Source organism: Vulpes vulpes, chromosome 5, assembly GCF_048418805.1.
Source record: "Vulpes vulpes isolate BD-2025 chromosome 5, VulVul3, whole genome shotgun sequence".
In the NCBI taxonomy this organism is placed as follows: Eukaryota; Metazoa; Chordata; class Mammalia; order Carnivora; family Canidae; genus Vulpes; species Vulpes vulpes.
In genome coordinates this window covers 124,030,293-124,052,930 of record NC_132784.1, presented here as the reverse complement: position 1 = coordinate 124,052,930, position 22,638 = coordinate 124,030,293, and the positions used below count along the sequence as shown (strand labels likewise).

General features: G+C 38.5%; 1 protein-coding gene across 3 annotated transcripts in view; it reads left to right on the top strand.

The window, feature by feature from the left end:
* The window catches only part of RELN (reelin), a 478,955-nt gene that overhangs the window by 352,353 nt on the left and 103,964 nt on the right, over positions 1 to 22,638 (top strand). For all 3 annotated transcript variants that reach the window (XM_072759913.1, XM_072759912.1, XM_072759911.1), the window contains exons 23-28: positions 3,589 to 3,726; positions 4,602 to 4,788; positions 10,870 to 11,075; positions 15,973 to 16,144; positions 16,653 to 16,853; positions 21,443 to 21,675. In XM_072759913.1, coding sequence (XP_072616014.1) covers positions 3,589 to 3,726; positions 4,602 to 4,788; positions 10,870 to 11,075; positions 15,973 to 16,144; positions 16,653 to 16,853; positions 21,443 to 21,675 — 1,137 coding nt within the window. The remainder of the gene's footprint in view (positions 1 to 3,588; positions 3,727 to 4,601; positions 4,789 to 10,869; positions 11,076 to 15,972; positions 16,145 to 16,652; positions 16,854 to 21,442; positions 21,676 to 22,638) is intronic.

Here is a 22,638-nt window from a genome sequence, read left to right as displayed (position 1 = left end):
AATATAGTTTAGTATAGTTTAGTTTAGTTATAGTTTAGTTTAGTAGAGTACACTTTCATTTTAGTATAGAAAAGATCAATTCTCATCAGTGTTTATTAGACGGTTAAGAGGACATCTATTTGACCCTTAACCACCTCAGTTCCATCACTGCCTGCCGCAAGTTGGATACTCATTAAATGTTGGGGAATTAAGTAGAATTTTAATTCAATGTGCCTCCATATCTACTAGATTATTCCTGCAGCCATTTGCCTTTAAGCCCATGTAAGTGAATAATTGAACTCTGCTTTTCCAAATTGTCTTCAAAGCCCTGGGTAAAGAAAGTAAAAATATTTTCTAAAAAACAAAACAACCCAATCAGATATTTTCTTTTCACATTCCTGCCAATCCTTAAACTAAACATTATTGCTACATGTCAAAAAAAAAATAGTGTTCATCTGGTTATTATCATTGTTTTGGGATTTATAATGCTTTTTTAAAGCTCTGCTATAAGGATAAAGTGCATTATTTGTCCCTGGCATTCTTGATAACTTTATTTATTATATTAATTTCAAACTTTTACAAATACCATGTTAATCTCGAGCACTAGGGAAAAGGGAGTGCAGTTTAGTTTGAAGCAGTTTTCCTTTTGGCAAATCTTTGTTCTGCTGCTTTGATTCACACATATACAACTCTAAACTGAATACACACAAGCAAATGTGGTTCCCACATTATCAAAGATCTGTTAGCTTTGGAAAATATGCCAGATAGGACAACTTAGAGTGGAAATATTGACTATATATACACCTGCTTGGAGAAATTATATCGTATATGAACTGAACATTTGTTACCCAATGAAAATTAATTTTGTTTTTATGAGAGACATTTACATAAGAACAGGGCCTAATGAGACCCAAACAGCTGTCAGTTGCTGACTTCATAAACAAATCTACACCTAATGACTGAATGAGTTTCAAAATAATTGGGTAAATGTAATTACAGCAACTTTGAAGGTGGAAAATACAATTTAGTCAGCCTTCATTTACCTTGATTCCTCAGCCTTGATACCTTGATACCGAACTATCAAGAGATAACTCAGTGCTATTTTAATTCAGTCTAGAAGTTTATATGGGAAAAAAATCAAATCAAGACAAGACTGACAAGTTTTGTTGCTTTGGGGAATCCATAGAGTTTGGGTTTTAAATGCAAGTCAACTTCATTTCATGATCCACCCACCAGTGGTCCCATTTTCAGACCCAACCCAGAGTACACAAGATTTTCCTTCTAAGAATGCTTAGATCTTGGGGGCTGGGAGGGCTGGCAAATTAAATATTTGTATTGAGGGCAATATTTAGCAGTGATGCAGCTGCAAATCAGTGAGATCACACCTTGTGTTCTCATGTGTGACCACCTGGAGTTTGCTCACACAACTAATTTTTTTTCTCACTAAAAACGAAGCCAGTATTCAACCTCTTTTTGCTTCCTTTTCTGTTAATTAAGATCAGTACGTTAAACCATGGATTGTAATTTTACTTGGAAAAATCCACTTTAAGCTTTTTGTCTTAAGGAAATATCTTTCTCAAGAGTTTGCAAGATGTACGTAAGGACTAATTTGCTTAGTAAAAGAATTCAGAATGTGTTTACGTGTGACTATTCAGAAACATAAATAAACTGGGAAATCTGGTACAGATTTCTGAAACCTTCCAACCCCATTTTAATGTTTGAAATATCAAAACTTCAAAATAATGTATGCCATGGGTTTCATGTAGGCATGTGACTATATAGAAAATAAACTATCCCCCTCAGTCAACAACCCCAGAACAATCACTAAATTTATGAGCTAGAAGGGATCTTAGAAATTGGTTTGCCCAATCCTTTTATTTAAGAGGTGAGTAACTAGAAAGCCTGAAGGCTTAAATTTCTCACTAAAGGTCACACAGCTGATAAATTGCAAAGCTAGGGTCCAAGGGGTCAAGTCCCCAGAGTCCCAGCACATTTCGTTATTCCCATTACCTGCAGAAGTCAGAAAAGGGCTGCCCTTTCCTGGCTTGTTCATCTGCTCATTGACTCATTTTTTAGCAGTCTCTTTTGGTACACCTACTTTTTTCTGTTCCTGTGCCAACTATTGAAATAAAAGATGGCCTTGTCCCCAAAAGAGCTCACAATCTAGATGCTTGTGACCTCAGACTTGACTCAGATTATCATCAGTCCTAAAAGAATATAGTCATCTTTCCTTTGCATGACACTGAGATATGAAACTTTAATTTGCTTCTTCTTTGTAGGGCTCTATGCTTTAAAACTCTGTACCTACTTTGTAGGATCTTCTAAAACCATTTCTTATTAATGAGGCTATGACAATTGTGGTGACTATTAGATTTCACATATAGACTATTACCGTAGCAGAGGTGTATCTGTGTCATCGCACGTATCATGACGAGCACTGATATGCAGCAAACCCGTGTCTACTGGACACATCTCAGTGAATCCTGGAATGATCCTACTAGGAATTAAAATACAACATATTAGCCACAGATCATTGGTAAAATAAACAATAAAAGCTTAGTCTGGATTTTAACAATCTGGTACATACTTGGGGAGTATTTACTATGTGGATAATTGATACAGTAGACATTAAGAGATTTTTTCAGAGCAGTTAAGGTCAAGTGTATGTGTAGACAGTGTGCTTGAGGAGGGTTTAATCAACGGAACTGAACATGCACATTAATTCTGCAAATCCTTTTTGATTTCTTTTGTTTTGCACTTTGACCAAAAAGAACTGATCACAAGCCCTGAACATTTCTAGAAGCAAAAAATATGTGATTTGAAAAGAATTTTTTGTGACTGTCAGAAGATGGAAACTTTCTTAACATTGCTCTCAAAATATCTTCTTCTTTAGACTTTCTATCTGGTTTAGATGAATCCAGGTCCTACATATTTCTCTGTGTGTAATGGACTGTCTAACTTTTTGTTTCCACTTAGCATCAGCTTGTCCATGAAACCTACCCAAGTTAATGTTTCAGAAATAATAAGCATAATTTAGCACTCAGATGTTCTCACTTGTAGAACATGTTCTTCTTATAGTACATTGTAACATGCCCCTCAATCCCAAAACAATACCCCCAAACAAAACTTTTGTTTTATACTGATAGCTCACTGGAAGTTTTCCAATAACTACTGTTTATTTTTTGGAAGAACTTACATTACCATAACTGAAACACCTCACATTTTCCTCTGTGGAAGAGAGGCTCTTTTGTATATATCTTTATTTTTTTAATATTCTTTCTTTTTTCCTTTCTTTTTATTCTTCCTGGCATGAAACCTCTGTGTAACAACAAAAGAAATCTCATATTTTTGTTTCTCTTTAAAGTGTTGCAAATTGAATTAAGATTGAGGTATATATCCAAAGCACAGATTTCTTTCTAGACTTTTCATCATGGTAAAATTGTTGAATCAGCTTATAATTGAGTAGACAGGCTTTCAACTACCAAAGAAAATGGCAGCTAAATGCAAATTCCAGAAAGTTAGTTATCTGAAAGAGTCTGAACTCTGACATTCTTTGTGCTGTCACATGTCACTTAAAATATTGTTTTTGCTACCATTCCTTGTCCGTAGGTCCAGTGCCACCCGCTTCCGCTGGAGTCAGAGCTACTACACAGCCCAGGATGAGTGGGCTTTGGACAACATTTACATTGGGCAGCAGTGTCCAAACATGTGCAGCGGGCACGGCTCCTGTGACCACGGCGTATGCAGGTACGTACCCCGCCACCTGTGGCTGATTGTCTGCTTCTCAGGACTTGTGCTCAGAGGGATGGCACCGCAGCTGTCATCAGAGTGGCATGGACACACTGATGAAGAAAGAGCCAAAAGGAAGCCATTCCCCTTTCTGTTCTTATTTTAGATGTAAAAGATGCTGTTACATTTCAGTAAAGTCGTAAAGATGTATATCCTAAGCTTCAAAATCTAACCTCAAGATGAGGCCTCCTGGGTGTAAACTTCAGGGTTTATTAATTAATGCCAAAGTCCTCTTCGGTGGTTAAAGAGAGCCTTGCTGTTGTTTCCCTTCTGCCCCTGATGGTCCTAAAGCACATGTCAGACAGCTGCTTCCTGCACCCCGCCAGAAGCTCAAGGTTGTGGGCAGGGGGAGACAGCGGTTATCGCTAATGAGGATGCGGTAGGAATGCACTCGAATGCTTAAAGACTCTAAAAGAGACATAATTTAATCAGAAGGAGGAGCTATAAAACAGGGCCAGAGCTACATGATGGATGAGCAGACAAGCATTTCTATGTGACTTTCAAGATTACAGGAGGATCCCACTCTTCTCCCCCCAGCCCCCGACACACGCACACACACACACACCCATGTCCTCCTTCATTACTATTTGGTACCTCAGGTCTGCTGTTACGGCCAGATTTCTTTTAAGAAAAGGATTCTGTCCTTTCTTCTTTTCGGTGTCAAACACTGAAGATCATTCCCAGCACACACACAGATTGGCACTGTAGAGACAAATCTAGTGTGAATGCTAAGGTCTGAGCAGAAGGGAGACATGGGAAATGTTGCAGAGACACAGCCATGGCTTTCACAGAAGGGACTGTGACTTGTCTGCTTGGCCCTTCCACTCTCATAGGTGCGACCAGGGATACCAAGGCACTGAGTGCCACCCGGAAGCTGCTCTTCCTTCCACGATTATGTCAGACTTTGAGAACCAGAATGGTTGGGAGTCTGACTGGCAAGAAGTCATCGGGGGAGAAATTGTAAAGCCAGAACAAGGATGTGGGGTCATCTCATCTGGATCATCTCTGTATTTCAGCAAGGTAAGAGCTGAGGATAAGTGACGACGAAGGTGCGACTCACGTAGGGGAATACGTGATCAGGGCAATGGCTGTTTCAATATGTGACGGATTTATGGAGCAGTCTGCGCTCAGAAGGTACAAACATGAGAGTTTCACACACACACACACATACACACACACTGCTGGCTGTTACATTCCTTTGTCAGATTCCTGTCGCTGAACTCTATTTGGGAAACTTTTATAGCTTGATGATTGTTTTTGGTTACTACAAACCCAGGTTAGGGCAGATGAAAATTCCTGCCCTTCTTGTACCTGATTTAAATCTCATCATCTTCCTTTCCTGCCGAGCTTATGTCTTGAGGGTCTTTGAGTGGGACAGGGACTTGGTGTCTTCTGACCCCAGCATTGGAGGTGCATGAGCGTGTGACCTGTGGGTGAAGAGTGAGCAGTGGTGGCAAAGGGGAAGCCTAGAAGTTAAGAGCAACAACTGCCTGCTGCAGTCCCCGCCACTCCCTAGCTGCGTGACTTTGAGCAAATCCCTTCACCTCTGTATGAATTGGCTTCTTCATCTGTACAGTGGAGACCAAAATATTCTACTTCATTAGGGTCGTGATGCAGAGTAAATGAGTTAGTACTTCGAAATCACGTAGAACAATGCCAAACACCTAGAAAGCACTTCTGTAAGTGTTTGTCGAATTTATCAATCCGTTAATCTCAAGAATATGACTGGAGGAAGGAGGGGTGATGGTGGGGTTTGGGGATGTGCAGAGCTGTTCCCTGGAACTAACTGTCCATGTTGGGCAGACATCTCATGTCTTATGTCAGCTCAGTCTGGTGGCCAAGATTATGGCACCAGCAGATTCAGTGTTTGATGAGGGTCTGCTTGCTGGCTTATAGATGGCCGTCTTCTCATTGTATCCTCGCATGGTCGAGAGCACAAGGAGAAGAAGCAGGCACCAAATACCAGCATGAGGGCTCCACCTTCATAACATGATAAAGACCCCACCTCATCATACCATCCCTTTAAGGCTTAGGCTTTCCACATATGGATTTGGGAGCACACAAACATGAAGTCCATACAGAGACAGTGGAGAAGTTTTTCTTGCACTTCACCTTCACTAGAGGCAGCACTAGGTTGGGCAGAAAGGTCCGTAGACCCCACCGAGGGCCTAGAGTGCCACTGGGAATCTCTAAGACTGATTCTTGTCTACTACTGAACACACCCAGCCCCTGCTCCTTGGTTAGCAATAGGGAAGGGCGAACTACCTTCCCCTCCTCCCTTGCTACCATGTAGGCAGGACATTATTTTCTCTCCCCAACCCCCCAATTCATCTCTTTATTTAGTCCTCAAAAGGACTAGAGTTGGAGCAGGTCCAGTTCTCCCCCATGAGCTATATGTCTAACCCTGCTTATTAACAGCTCTCTTTAGAATGTGAGATCCTTAAAACCACTTCTTTCCAGCAAGGACGATAGCCACCAATTCTAGGACAACTGGAAATGTCCCAGTCTACATCACATAACAAACACGCAGATGTGGGTGATATACTGTAGGGTTCATATGTTGTGGAATCTGGGCAGAAATCCAAAATAAGTTAATTTATGCAAATGCAAAAATAGGTACAGGTTTTGTTTTCATGCAGGTGCAGAACAAAGAATCAGCAAGCAAACAAGGTAGAGAATGATAGAAAATCAGGGATGAATTCCATCTGATGATATTTCCTATCCATTGACATTGAACATCCGCTGGTCATTATTGTCAGAGATAATTGTCCACAAGTGACCAGTGTACATTGCATAGATCAGGATACACTGTATAATTGTTCAGAAATGGGGAAATTATGTCTCCCAGAAGCATCAGTTTTAAAACAAGATTATGAATCCTTGACCAATATGTACCAAACACCCCAGTAAACATGTATGTGTACACACAAATACTTTACACATAGGAAGGTTACATGTTAATATGTATATAACTTTAATTCAAGATTATCTCAATCATAAAGCTACCTGAATCTGTGCCTAAGCTCCAAAACTCATTAGCTGGTTCATCTTGCAGACATAAAACATCTTTCTGTATCTCAATTTTCTGTATTGTTAAAAAAAAAAGTGGAATTTGGGGAGGATCGGTGGATTAATGAAGGTAAAGGATAAAGAATAGTGTTGGGGGATCCCTGGGTGGCGCAGCGGTTTGGCGCCTGCCTTTGGCCCAGGGCGCGATCCTGGAGACCCGGGACTCTCTGCATGGATCCTGCTTCTCCCTCTGCCTGTGTCTCTGCCTCTCTCTCTCTCTCTCTCTCTGTGTGACTATCATAAATTAAAATTAAAAAAAAAGAAAGAATAGTGTTGGCACATAGAAATCGTTCAGTAAGTTAACTATCACAATTACATTTTATGAGAACATATTTAAAATTGGTATCATTAGATATTTCCATGTGTATGCCCTGCCACTAACTTAAAATCAGTCTTTCAAAAGTAGAACCATTCTCTTCCCCTCTCAATCCAGCTTTCTCCCTAAGTTTTTGTCAGAATATTCGAGGGGCATTTTTCCCCTTTTTTCTCTTATATCAAGGAGATCTGTTTTGAATTCAAAGTGAGAAAAAACTAGCTTAAGCAAAAAAGGAGGTAATTCGGTTAGTATCATCAAAACACAAGAGGGCTTAGATGAAACTGGCCTCAGAGATTATCTGGAACCAGAAACTCAAATGCCCACAGACCTCTCTCCTCTGTTTTCAGGCCGGCTGTCATTATGAGAATGGTGCCAGGGCCACAGAGCTTTCTGAGCAACTCTGTAGAAAAAGGTTTCTGATTGGCTTATCCCAGGGTCCTGGGGAATGGTGTACTCAGACTGGCCCAGCCAGAGTCATATACTCACTCCTTGAGCAGAGAGATGGCGCACACAGGTTGGCAGCCCCTGCCCGCAGAGGCAGTAACCCAGAGGAACAGCTCTGCACATCCACCACCTTTTGCAAACTACTTTAAACCCAAAATGTGCTCTATCCTGTCCCTCTTCTATCACAGACATTCAGGATGCTCTCGAGTACTGCTGCCCTAACTATACAACTTATTTTCTTTTTTGAAATATCACGCCCCTGCTCCAAACAGAAATATCTCCTCCAGGTCCCAAGTTTTGCCAATTTCCCTATCTTTGCTTACTCTCCACTGCCGACCATGATGCCTTCTACCTTGTAACGCCTTGCTCAAATCCTGCTGCTCCATGGAGCTTTGTGGGATAATGGCAAACTACACGAATCTCCCCTTTCTTTGAATTCCTCCCTCTTTTGTGTTCTGTACATAAATAAGTCAAATTTTGATTTTTATTCTCATAGTACCCAGCAAGATGCTGAGTCCTACTAACCGAACTGAACTCTAGATAAGATGTTGAACTTAGAAATGCATGCCATGCGGTAGGCATTATTTACAAGTCGGTTAGTTCCTTTGACATGGAATAGATTAGAGAATTGATAGATGGTTATATGACCAAATGGGACTCAACAAAGAATAAAATTTGGTCTGCAGCCCTAATTGTCATTATGATGACTACACATACTGGTGAATTCTCCTTTCGAGTTTGTGGTATTGTACCTCGTGTAATTGGCACCCAAAAATTATTACTGAAGAAAGGAATGAATAAACAAATGAAAGAAAATAGAAAAACAAGAAGTTCTAAAGAAATGGTTATTTTCAAATAGAGTAGAATTATTTTTCTAGTGACATTTTGATTAAAAATTTTAATAGTTTTAGAGATAGTATTATAAAAAGTCCCCAGATTCTGAAGGCATTACCCTTAAATGTGTTTTATTTTATCTAAACCCTTAAAGCACTGAGCCATTTTGACCTAGAATGTTGGGGGAAAATAGGAGAGTATTTTTCACATTCCAAGACCAAGGAGATCTGTAACCTTTTACTCCCAACACACATGCGTGCGCACATTACACATGTATATATGTCTACACATACACACATAAATACATTCATCATAGTAGAATAGAAAAAGCGCAGAGCATGTGTTACATCAAATTCTAAATTCTGACAAAAAGTTCGCTGTGAGCCATTTCCTTTTTCTTTTTTATCTCCCTTTCAAGCAATGTTCAGCATTTCAGGTCATTGAACAAAAGAAAATGATTTGTGCTATTCTCTGGGGGAAAAACATCTTCAGTGCCAAACTAAGCATTCGTATGATATTTTCCACCACTTACAAAAATCCCACAAAACACTTTCAAAACCTTTGTCAACCAACACCGTGGTCTCCTGGAAAAACAACACCGCTCTGTGAATTTCACAATAGACCAATCATTCCAACCAGCTAATTGTGATAATTGGATTTTTATAATTCTCCTCACCCTAGATTTTTATCCTTCTGGCTTATTTCCATGTGCCAAATTCTTCATAGATGTTTGCTGGATTGGAATTAACTAGCTAGGTTCTGTAGGTTTTCTTCTTAAAAGTGGTCTTCCTGTAATGATCCTGAGGCATGAAAATTCTAGGCCAGCTTATAATAACCTCTGAGGTGTTTCTCACTTACAGTATCTCAGATCAACTAAGAGAAAAATCAAAAGCACACTTAACACATTGAAAATGTGTATTACTTTTAAGATTTTCTCAATATGTACTTAAAATTGAGAGTTCCAAAGAATAAGTTTCTGACTCAGGATTTAACTTCAGTTCTCATTTCTCTGGCACCCTCATTTATTTTGGAATCTCTTTAATTGACTTTAGATTTATCAGTAACAGTGTACTGTTTTAATTATCCCCAAATATTTCCCCTGTGTCTTCTAATAACTGAAACCCCTTCTTAATTAACTTAGTGGATTAGAGAAGTGTTTAAATTATAAGTGTGAGGGGTGTTTTTCTCTTTACTATGTATCCTATCTCAATTTTTCTTCCTGACTTTTAATTGAACTCCTTGGGAGCTTTCCAAGACCAATTCAGTGCAGTCTGTGGATTAGCCTTGGCAGTATCTGTTTGGGTGGGAAAATCACACGAGCAAACCTTTTTTCCATCCCATTAGCATGAACCCATTTACTCACAACAGGACTGATGATAAACCTTGTCAATTTGAATCTAGTACTTCACAACAGGACTGTAACATGTAGGGGACGCACTGAGCAAAGGAAGCAAGTTGCTGGATTTGAAGAAATTCTTCACATTTTTAAAGAGGGGCACCTGGGTGGCTCAGTGGGTTAAGCATTTACCTTGAGCTCGGGTCATGATCTCAGGGTCCTGGGATCGAGCCCGCTGTGGGCTCTCTGCTCAGTGGGGAGTCTGCTTCTCCCTGTCCCTCTCCCTCTGTGCATTTTCGCTTTCTCTAACTCTCTCTCTCTCTCAAATAATAAAATAGTTTTTAAAAACACAAAGAGACCATTTCCTAGTCACAAGAACATATTGAAATGATCCCTCCAAACCTGTTTCCAAGAAGGAGACAGAGACAGAGAGACTAGGAACCTCAGAGACATGAGTACTCTTTCTTTTTGACTAGAAGTTTCTATTTTGCCAGTTTCACTTTAATTCCCAGGGAGGAGGGGGTGAGGGGTATCTCGGGAGAGGCTTGCCACGTGCTAGGCAAATTACATGCAACTTGTATTTCATCTAATTGTCACAGCACCCTGTAAGGGAGGTTTTATTACCCATATTATACCTTTGAGGAAAATAAAAGCTCAGAAAGGTCATGCAGCTAGTGAACAGCATGAATAATGGGCTGAAATTCCAACCCGGCTCCAACTGATTTCAACATATATGGTCTTTCTTCTCTACTACTCTGCCTGGAGGAAATTTACAAAGCAAATATAGGGAGTGTTTTAATTAAAATTAATTTTTGCTTTATTTTTAAAGACTTGAATACTCTTTCTATAATTAGCAGTTCCCAAGGGTCTCATAACTAGACCTGGGAATCAATGATGCAGAGACTCATCAAATGTATTCAGGAACAGTTGCCACCTCCAGAGCAAAGAATTCAATGGCATAACTCACACCTCTGAACGTTAAATGAGGACAAAATCATTTCCACCTGGTGCTAGGATGTTTGTATGATCTGGAAACTGAAACAACAAAATGCCAACGAGCTCCCAGATGATTGAGTCTGTAATTCTTCCATCTTTTGGAAAGGCTGGGAAAAGACAGCTGGTGAGCTGGGATCTGGACACATCTTGGGTGGACTTTGTCCAGTTCTACATTCAGATTGGTGGAGAGAGTGCTGCGTGTAACAAGCCAGACAGCAGAGAGGAGGGTGTCCTCCTTCAGTACAGCAACAATGGAGGCATCCAGTGGCACCTGCTGGCAGAAATGTACTTCTCAGACTTCAGCAAACCCAGGTAAGCGCCCCTGATGGCCTTCCAGTGGTTTTCAGGAATGATAAAGCGTATGTTTTCATTGCACTGTTTCCAAAATGTCATTAACGCTTGCACATATAAAAATTTCATTTATTTCAGTACAAAAAGCATTTGTTTTCATATCTGAATTCTTAAAGAACTTAAGAAAAATTGTGAGTTCCCACAGAAACTCCATGATATAGGGACAGCCCATGCTCACTTTTCCCATTTGCAGGTTTTTTGAATGCACACACATACTCTATGTATAGAGAGAAATACACATTTATATATTAACATATAAATATATATGTTCATTGGTTAGATTTAACAGCAAAATAGATTTTATTAAAAGTTTTCAGATAGCACCAGAGCTAATTCTAGGTAAAATATCTGTAGACCTCAGATTTTTCTAAATTTTTTCCTGGCCCATCCCTATCTTTATTTTCATGGATGAGGAGTATATGTAATAAAAGTCGTAGACAATGATGGTTCAGGAATTTGGAGAAATGATTCATGTTTAATACTAATGCCTATACCAGGCAATGCACATACTTTTCTATATTTAAATTTAGTTATTTTACAATTATGCAGTATTTTGAAATTCTGTATTTATACTTTATGTTTTATATGTGCCATTAAAATCTATTCAGGGATTTCACTTTTAGAGTATTCCATTTTATAATCTCAGTATTTGCACCTTCACATAAAGACAGAGTTTTTCTTTTTTTTAAGATTTTATTTATTTATTCATGAGAGACACAAAGAGAGTGGCAGAGACACAGGCAGAGGGAGAAGCAGGCTCCCCACCGGGAGCCTGATGCAGGACTCGATCCCAGGAACCCTGGATCATGCCCTGAGCTGAATGCAGATGCTCAACCACTGAGCCACCCAGATGACCCAACAGAGTTTTTCTTAATATGTTGACCATCACCCATTTCAAGTTTTAACATCTTATTTTGCATTTTACAGCTGGACCTTTTTTATTGAAGGAAAATATTATTGAAGACTATCTAGATCCAATTCTTACAAATTAAATATATTTGAGCATACTGTCTAACATATAGTTGTTTGCTAACTTCAAGGTTGCTAAGTTGGTTGGTTTAAAACATTGAGTCACTTAAAGGTGACATAACTTTCCACAATAGAACACAAGGAGTCATGCAGACAGAACTAAAAATATTTCCTCTAAGGGACACAGAGAGAGGCAGAAACCAGAGGAGAGGCAGCTGGGTAAAACAAGAGACATACCATCCAGGGAGAATGTCAGAAATGGTGTGTAGGAGACAGAAAGTGGTGAGATTTCCCCCAGGACAGGAGAAAGGGAATTGATAATGATGCCAAACTAGTTTAAACAACAATTTAAAATAATTCAGATTATTTTTTCCAAACATGATCATGGTCAATCTGGAAATTATTCAACAACCAGTAAAGTGACTAGATTACTATGTAGACAAACAAAAATTCAATAACTTCTTCAAATTTCAGAAATATTCCATTTTTATTTATAGGAATATTTCTTTAGGGCCAGAATATTTCACCACATTCTCAAAGAGTTCTATGACACTAAAATGGTTGGGAAATTTTGAGTGGGGAGATATCAGGAAAAAAATCCCATTCAGAGTGGCAAATACGTAAATATAAGGCATGACTTTAACAAACAATAAATACTGAGCATCTCTGTAAAGAACTACGAAACTTCAAAACTTCCCTCAGAGATATAAAAGAAAACAAATAAATGGAAAATAATACAGTGTCTCTGGATAGGAAAAGTAAATATTGTGATATGAAGATCTCTCTTCATTTGTTTCATGCAATTCCAGTCAAAATCTTAGTGGTATTCTTGGGAGAACTTTATATCTGGAAATATAAATTGGCAAAAATCGCTTAACCTTCTGGGGGGAAAAAATAGACGAATGTCCTATATGATATTATTTTTTTAAGATTTATTTATTTATTCAGAGAGAGAGAGAGAGAAAGGCAGAGACACAGGCAGAGGGAGAAGCAGGCTCCATGCAGGAAGTCCGATATGGGACTCGATCCCGGGTCTCCAGGATCACACCCCAGGCTGCAGGAGGCGCCAAACCGCTGCGCCACCGGGGCTGCCCCCTATATGATATTAAAACATATTTTGTAACCTAAATAATTTAAATGGTGCATGGATAAACAGAACAAACAATGAGGCCAAATGGATGACATAGAAATTGACTCAAATACATGTAAATACTTGTATATTAAGAAAAAACGAATGCTGGGGCACCTGTATGGCTGGGTCAGTTAAGCATCTGCCTTTGGCTCAAGTCATGATCCCAAGGTCCTGGGATAGAGCCCGGCTCAGCAGGGAGTCTGCTGCTTTCTCTGCTCCTCCCCCTGCTCGTGCTCTCTCTCCCCTCTCTCTCTCTCTCTCACACACTTTCTCTCATGCCCATGTACACACTCTTTCAAATAAATAAATGAAATCTTTTTTTAAAAAAAGATGCATGAACTATCAATGAGAAAGAAATGGTTATTCAATCAAGCAGTGTTAGAAAAAAATGGGCAGGCTCTGGGGGAAAATTATCCATTTAGGTCATTACCTTACCCCATCAAAAACTGTTAAAGACTGGTTAAAGATTTAAACATTAAGTGAGATTTAAATTTCCTAAACACAAATTCAATGGAAGAATTAACAGAGAAGAGGGCTACTTACCTAGAAATATACTACATGCCAACATAAAACTATGTAAACGTGTAACACATCTCTATCAAAGAAAACAGAAAACAATGAAAGAGAAAAAAATAAAATATTTGCAGCCAATATGAGAAACAGAGGGTTGATGTCCCTCTGAAGAGCTTATACAGATTATCAAGAGCACCACTAAGATCCCAATTTTAAAAATGGGTAAAAGAAATGAGTTTGATGTTACAAAAGAGGAAATCTAGAGGTTTAATAAAATATGAGTAATAGCCAACCTCTGTTGCAATAAAAGAGATATCATTTTTCAACAGTCTGGCGGTCATTTTTTAATGATAACACCAGTGTTCTCTCCATATGGGAGCAGCAAGACAGGTGCTCTCATGTCTTTCTGCAAACCGTATGACTCTTCCAGGAAGAAATTTTGGAAAATGCAAGAGCCTTAAACATGAGTGGTTTTTTCAACCTAATAATTCCATTTCTAGGAATCTTCCCTAAAGAAATAAACTAAGGTATAGGTAATGCTTTAAGCATAGAGATTTTCGTTATAGAATCATTTATGACAGAAAAGTCAAATAAACAATATGTCTGTATCATGAAAATACATAGACAATAAAATGATCTTAAGAAATAATTATACTGACATGAGAATGTGCTTATGACATAATATGAAATTTTAAACTGTCAGATACCAAATTATACGTATATCTCACCTCTGTAAAAGGTTACATGCTTCCGTGATATACATCAAAATGTTGACAGAGGTCAACCCTGTGGAGAAGATTATGGGTGATTTTCCTATTTCATTATTAATGCATATTAATGCACAGTTAGAATTGCTTTGGGAAAATTTTTAATGCTATTTTAATGTAATAACGTACAAAGGAACAGTTTTTTTGAGGTATTTCTTAAAAACGTGATGACCACTGTCATGGTCATCAAAAGACTGTTCAATAAATCAAATTTAGTAGAAATATTTGCTGCAAAAAGATACAATTCGAAATGGAATAAACATGGGACGCCTGGGTGGCTTAGTGGTTGAGCATCTGCCTTCAGCTCAGGGCATGATCCTGGGTCCTGGGATCGAGTCCTCCATGGGCTCCGTGCGAGCAGCCTGCTTCTCCCTCTGCCTGTGTCTCTGCCTCTCTCTGTGTGTCTCTCATGAATAAATAAAACTTTTTAAAAATAAAATAAAACAAATGGAATAAACATGACCAGGACTAAATGCACTTAACAACTTTAAACCTGTTGATTGGTCTAAACTTAGAAATTTGGGGGGACACCTGGGTAGCTCAGTTGGTTAAGAGTCTGCCTTCAGCTCAGGTCATGATCTCAGGGTCCTGGGATCAAGCCCCACATCAGGCTTCCTGCTCAGTAGGGAATCTGCTTCTCCTTCTCCCTCTGCCCCTTCCCCCTGCTTGTTTTTTTTTTTTTAATAAATTAATTTTTATTGGTGTTCAGTTTACCAACATACAGAAAAACACCCAGTGCTCATCCCGTCAAGTGTCCCCCTCAGTGCCCGTCACCCATTCCCTCCCACCCCCCGCCCTCCTCCCCTTCCACCACCCCCAGTTCGTTTCCCAGAGTTAGGAGTCTTTATGTTCTGTCTCCCTTCCTGATATTTCCCACACATTTCTTCTCCCTTCCCTTATATTCCCTTTCACTATTATTTATATTCCCCAAATGAATGAGAACATACACTGTCCTTCTTCGATTGACTTACTTCACTCAGCATTATACCCTCCAGTTCCATCCATGTTGAAGCAAATGGTGGGTATTTGTCGTTTCTAATGGCTGAGTAATATTCCATTGTATACATAAACCACATCTTCTTTATCCATTCATCTTTCGATGGACACCGAGGCTCCTTCCACAGTTTGGCTATTGTGGACATTGCTGCTAGAAACATCGGGGTGCAGGTGTCCATTCAAAAACTGGAAAGAACTCAAATTCAAAAGCTCACCTTACACATAAAGGAGCTAGAGAAAAAGCAGCAAATGGACCCTTCCCCCTGCTTGTGTGCATGCTCGCTCACTCTCTTTCCCTCTCTCTCTCTCTCTCACTCTCAAATAAATAAACCTTTCAACAAAACAAACTTAGAAACTTTTCAAAAAATCAAGAGCTCAAACGAAACTACACTTTCTCTTGTTACTACTCTTGTTATTTTAACAGCTGCTGAGAGGAACACAGCTTTTCCCTTACCAACATAAATGATTTGCTTTTATGCAGATTCGTCTACCTGGAGCTCCCAGCTGCTGCTAAGACCCCTTGTACCAGGTTCCGCTGGTGGCAGCCTGTGTTCTCAGGGGAGGGCTATGACCAGTGGGCGTTGGATGACATCATCATCCTGTCAGAGAAGCAAAAGCAGGTCATCCCAATTGTGAACCCAACTTTACCCCAGGTATCTTTCTTATGTCTGAACTCTAAGAAGACAGGATTGTAAAGTAAATGGGATTCAAGAACTTCTCACTTCCCCCAAAGATTTAGCGCTTGACTGCCTTTAAATGGGAACATTAAGTTTTATAAGTGACACAAGTTTCAGTGTTTGTACTTACTTTTCTGGTTTGCACTTCGTTGTTCTGTTATCTCTCTATGCTACTAGTTCCCAAGAATATTTAGATATATGTATTTTTTTTTAAAGACTAGGAAGGCTAGCCAAGACATCAAACACATTATTACTGTGTTTATAAAATTACATACACAGTGGCAAAATATTTTTGGTTGTCAAATCATCAGGAAAGAAAGGTTTGTGACAGTAAAAATAATAATAATAATAATTTAGAGATTCAGCTGTATTATCCTAGAAATAAAATGGTACATGGCCCTGCATATTATGAACTGAAAATTCCTTTCTTGTTTTCAAAGCTTATCAAATTGCCTTCCTGTGTTGTCTGTATTGTTTCTATTAGAACTTTTATGAGAAGCCAGCTTTTGATTACCCAATGAATCAAATGAGTGTTTGGTTGATGTTGGCTAATGAAGGAATGGTTAAAAATGAGACTTTCTGCTCTGCCACACCATCGGCCATGGTATTTGGAAAATCAGATGGGGATCGATTTGCAGTAACTCGAGATTTGACTTTGAAACCTGGATACGTACTACAGTTCAAGGTACTTGTGCACAGATCTCTTCCCAGGGCAGGTCAAAGAGCAGAGCACCCTCCAGACTCCTATGTGAAACTGAAAGGACACAAATTTTTCACACTCTCTTTTAAGGAAGGGACTCACTTGAACAAATCTTTGACAGTCTTGGACTGGCAAAGCTCTTTATTTAGCTGTGCCCCCAAGGAGAAAAGGTGGTCAGTTTGAAAATTGACTTTTAGATTTTCAATCTCATTCTGACTTCATGAATTCTGTGCTTCTGAATGGCAAGTAAGAAGTTCTCTTTTTCAGTTTACAGGTATTTTAGACTTAGGAGTTGTTTTGTGTTTTTACTGTATGATTTTCAAACAATTTCCCTTCCTTTGATTCAGTAAATTTGTACCTTAATTATCACTGTTCTCTTAAAAGCTTGCTGTTTTTCAGCACTGTGATAACATGTCAATGTGTGTAGCAAGTATTTACTTTGACAAGCTCTTCTTTTAGAAGCCTAATCAAAATTTCATTTTGTTTATAATAAAATCCCATTGGTGAATTCTGGGGTCGAAAGTAATGCAGTTTTAATGAGCTAGCACAACTACATGGTCCTTACATAACGGCAGGATGCAGATGCTAAATAATTTACAAATGGAATTATTAAAGAGATCAGATGTTTATAGGCAGCTCTTCAAATATAATTTCCACAGGTCTATAAACAAGGAAGTTAGTCATAAATAAAATGATTAGTGAAATGTTATCCTTCTCTGTTTAGAATTTGGTGCTAAACTAAAATTAAGAACATTAATAGCAGTATATGACTTGGTATAATTTGTTGGTACTGCCTTCAAATGGGAACAAAATAACAGCAATAGCAAACGTGTTGGCTGGAATAATATGCTGTTTCTCACCTGACAACTTCTTGATTTAATGAGTCGCAAAGTCATGGCAGTGTAGGTATTAAAATCTGCAAGGTGGTATTCTGGTGTTTAAAAAATCTAAATTAAGAAAATAGTATTAAATGTTCTAAGTACTTAAACAACCAGCAGGAATGCACAACGCCTAATAAAAATCTCAATTCTCAAATCACACCAGCAGAAAACTTCTGATTGTGGCCGTTAGTTGATAGTTGATATGTATTATGGGTCATTTGGGGATTGATGATTAATGTGTATTTGGAATCTGTGACAAGAACTTGGTGTCATTTGTACACAGTGCTGGTACAGTTTTTGTAATTGCATGCCATTTGTTAAACACTAGTTGCTAGGAATATAGACATGAAAAATATGACCATAGCCCTCAAGGAGCACAGAAACTAGCAAGTGAGCCAGAAAAGAGAACAGTCATGATCACAGGAATATTGTAGTAGAAATGGGCTCTGGATGCTATGAGAGTACCTGGCATAGTGCCTGGCATGTAGCAGGTACTCCAAAAACATCTGTTAGTTGAATGGATGGGATGGTTGGATGGATGGATGGGTGGATGGATAGATAAGTTGAAATGAAAAGTCTCTGGAAATACAAATTATGCCCAATGAACAATGGAGGGAGAAGAATTCCAGTTAGAGGGAACCTAATGTGCAAATACATGAAAATACATGAAAGGGCAAATGAGAGTAGACAATTTAGAAATTTTTTGGAAAAAAAATGGAAATTTTTTGGAGCTTGGAGTATGTGCCACAGAGATAAGAAAGAAAGTTGATCCTAACTGGTTTTATATGAAACACTAAACCATTTGGACATTAACCCAAGAGCAAAGAGTCATGGGAGATTTTTAATACATTAAGTGCAAGAATCAGACCTGTTTTAGAAAGATCATTCTGGCAGCAGTATGGCTGTTGACTTAACAGGAGAAGAAACTGTAATCAGTAAGTACATTTATTCATTTATTCAACAAATATTTATAAAGCCTTTACTATATACCAGGATCTGTTGTAGGCTATGGAAATAAATAAGAACAGAGAGTGTAGACTAGGGTGGTGCAGGGTAGTTATTATTTTATAAAGGGTTGTCAAGTTCCCTCACCAATAAAATGACTTTTAAGCTGAGACCTATGAAAGCTAAAAGTGTGAGTCATGCAGCTATCTGGGAAAGACATTCCAGGCATAGGGAACAGAAAGCCCAGAGGCCTTGAATCAGGAGTGTGCTTGGAAAAATTCAGAAAATCACAAGGATGCCATTGTGTCTAGAGCACAGAGAAAGAGAAAAATGGGGAGACAGGTAGAAGAAAGAAAATCAGACTTGGACTTCTACTCTGAATAAAATGGCTAGCAGAAGAGTCACAGACTCTGACTCAGGCTTTTAAAGAATCTGGGGACTCTGTTGGGAATATAGTGGCAAAGGCAAGGGCAGAGCTATTGCAATGATCCAGGTAAAAAATAATGAGGATTGTGTGCAGGTAGAGAAGGCAGAGAAGAGTGCTCAGATTGTGGAATATATTCTGAGCAAAGAAAGCATGCTAGAGCAGTCATCAGAGTAAGAAGTGAGGAGGCCAGATTAAGGCATTGCATGGGATTATAAAAATAAGGAGATGAATCTGAGAGATATTAAAGGGGCATAGTCAACAGGTTCTGGTGACCTGTTGGATGATAGAATGGAGTTTAGAATGACTCCCACATTTCTGGCTCCAGTCATTGAAATTGGAGATACAATCAGAGGAGGATTTGTGTAAGAGTGGTGGATGATGAGAACAGACTTGGACTGTGGAACCAGGGATGCATGTGGATCCCTGAAGGGGAAATGTGTAGGAATCAGTTATGGACATTTCCAGAGAGCTAGAGAGGAGTTCAATCTAGGAGTTACAGGTATTCAGAAGAGATTTGAAATGATGATTGTGAATGAGAATTAGGAGCAGGTATAGACTAAAAAGATAAGAAAGCCAAGAATTGAATACTAGAAAACACTGACAGTTAAGAGGCAGACTAAATGGTCAATTTAAAAAGGCACAGACTTGTCAGAGAACTGAAGGTTCCATCAACTTGCCTACTTTAGAAACGACGACGGTCATAATAGGTCTATGAAGAAAAAGCTAACTGTGTGTGCCTCTTGTAACTCCTGTCACCACATACCAACTGAAAATTATGCTTGCTTATGTGTAATAAGTGGAATTTCTATTAGAAGAGTTTAATCATGAATCCAAGATTGTCAAGTCTTTGCTTATATTGTTGACATTGATCTATATATACTTGAATAAATGTATCACAATAAAATTTCTACAAGTTCAACTATAAATCCTTCTGAGAGATGCTTTCTAGCTGTGAGTATGGGAATAAGGAAAATATAGAATCTTCTTCTGAAAGACCAGATCAAGGTATAGTCACAAGAATGAACTGGTTGACCACCTGAGCTCTGGGCCAATATTATTTGCCTCCAGCCTTACCTTTCCTTCATCCTTTATTCTTTGGTCATGATCATGTTCCTTTGAGTGCTTACTTCAATTTGTTTTTCTACAAAATTGGACAAATCTTATCTATAGTCTTATACAATAAAATTCTATGGTGGCTCCCATCAGCAAATGAAATAAGATATGAATAGGTCATTTAAGATGACATATAATTAAATAAATATCAGGAAAAAAGTTTGACATTTATAATACCAAAAAATATAAACTGTAACAGTAATAAAATCATTTATACATTTACCAATTTAGAAAGAAGCTGTTTTAAACTTGAATAATATTCAAAGCTGTGGTAAAAGTGATTAATTGAACCCAATTGATTAAAAATGAACACATATAAATAAAAAATGTTAAGTGTTTCTACATTTTGACTCCGTAATACTACTGGTAGAAATTTATCTGGTGATAATAGTTCAACTAAAGAAAAAAATTAACATTCTTTGCAAGGCTGCATATAATAATAAAATAATAGATTAAATACAAAATAGAAAGTTCTAGGAGTGTGATAGCTTCAACTATATGACCAAAAAAATACTTCTTTATAAATTTTAGAAGAGAAAATAGAAAAAATAAAAACACTTGTGCTAGGGCATTGGGATTTAAGTTGCTTTTTTTTTCAAGTTTTTTTATGTTATTAATCCTATGATGACATTCCCCTACATGAGTACACAGAACAATAGTTTTATTTCCAGATTATTTTGCTTATTTGATACAGTGGCAAAAATTTAGCTTTTTCATCTAAGTTGGCAATAATTTCTTACTGAGCTTTGGCAAGAAAATAAAGATGTTTGTTCGGCTAAAAGGAGGGAGGAAAAAAAAAAAGGGAGGATAGCCCTCTCTTCAGGTAACCTTTGTATTCAGAAGAGGATAGCTCTTCATCTTCTGCTTCCCTCTGTTTGTATGCCTGGCATAAGAGAAGAAAATCATCTCTTGGCTTCTTGGATTTTGTCCCTCGCTCCAACACCACAGATCCCATGCTTCTCTTTTCCCTTCTGTAATTCCGAGAGATCCACTAAATGGCAACTGGTTCAGATTTTCTTTAAAAGCACCTGTGGCTCACCTAAAGATTTCTATAACCCATGGAAGAGTCTTGGTTGGAAGTGAGCTGCGAGTCTTATCATTGAGAATATAAGGCAGTCAGTAGAAAGCCCTGGCTGCTGTAGCACCTAATGTGTTAAAATGATAACTTGGAACCAAGACCTTGTATAATTCTGTCTTCCTTTTGACAGCTAAACATAGGGTGTGCCAATCAGTTCAGCAGTGCTGCCCCGGTTCTTCTTCAGTACTCTCACGATGCTGGTATGTCCTGGTTTCTGGTGAAAGAAGGCTGTTACCCAGCTTCTGCAGGCAAAGGATGTGAAGGAAACTCCAGGGAACTAAGTGAGCCCACCATGTATCACACGGGGGACTTTGAAGAATGGACAAGAATCACCATCATTATCCCAAGGTCTCTTGCGTCCAGGTAAAGTGACCATTCTTACTACGCACCATGGGCGTTATTTCTTGGGAGCATATATTTATCTCAGTGTCATCATTTCAGTAACCTACAAGAATGCATATAGTCTGGCTACATCTATTCACAAAATGACTCCTGAGGGAAAGAGCCCTGGGGCAAAATTCCTAAAGTGGGGGGTGGGGGTCGTGCAGGGGCACACATGCACATATGGCCATGCATGCTTGGGAAACAGATTCGCTCATTTATTCATTCATACAGTGAATATTTATTGAGCACCTTTCTGAGCAGTGGGAGTACAGCAGTGAACAAAAGAGGTTAAAGGCTAAGAGAGTCATAAGATGTTATTGTGTCTGATTTTCGCTTTATAGAGATTTGAGATAATTGAATGCCCCCCTGTGTGGACATTTCGAGATCTCCTGTAATATGAAAGATCCCTTTAAGCGACTATTAAAATAATAGAAAGATTACAGATCAACTGGCAGAGAAATAGATAAATGGAAAACAAAAATCTGAAAGTGAACTCATTCATTCATAGGGCAATAAATTTAACCCTTGGTTTTCTAGCAGCTAGGATAAAGGGAGAAGACGCCGGGTCATTTAATTCTCATGTTTGGGTAAAAAGGAAAAAAAAATGCATTCTGATTTTTAAGAAAAAGATAGTTTTTTCCCATGCTCAGTATTCTAGAATAAATCTATAGCATGTATAAGTCTCCTTATGCCAGATAAAGTAGCTAACACAGAGATCAGTATCTTTAACTCTATGGTTTCATGAAAGATAAAGAAACATTCTTCAAGCAAACACTTCTTAATTGAATCCCAGAATGTAACATTAAATTGTGACCAACTCAACACATTTCTGCAGAGCCTAGATGATATAAATCTACTTGTACAGCTTTCTGGTTGTGCCTTAATATACACTTGGAATATTCATTAGTGCCACTCAGCAATATTTCCAACTTCCTTCCTTCC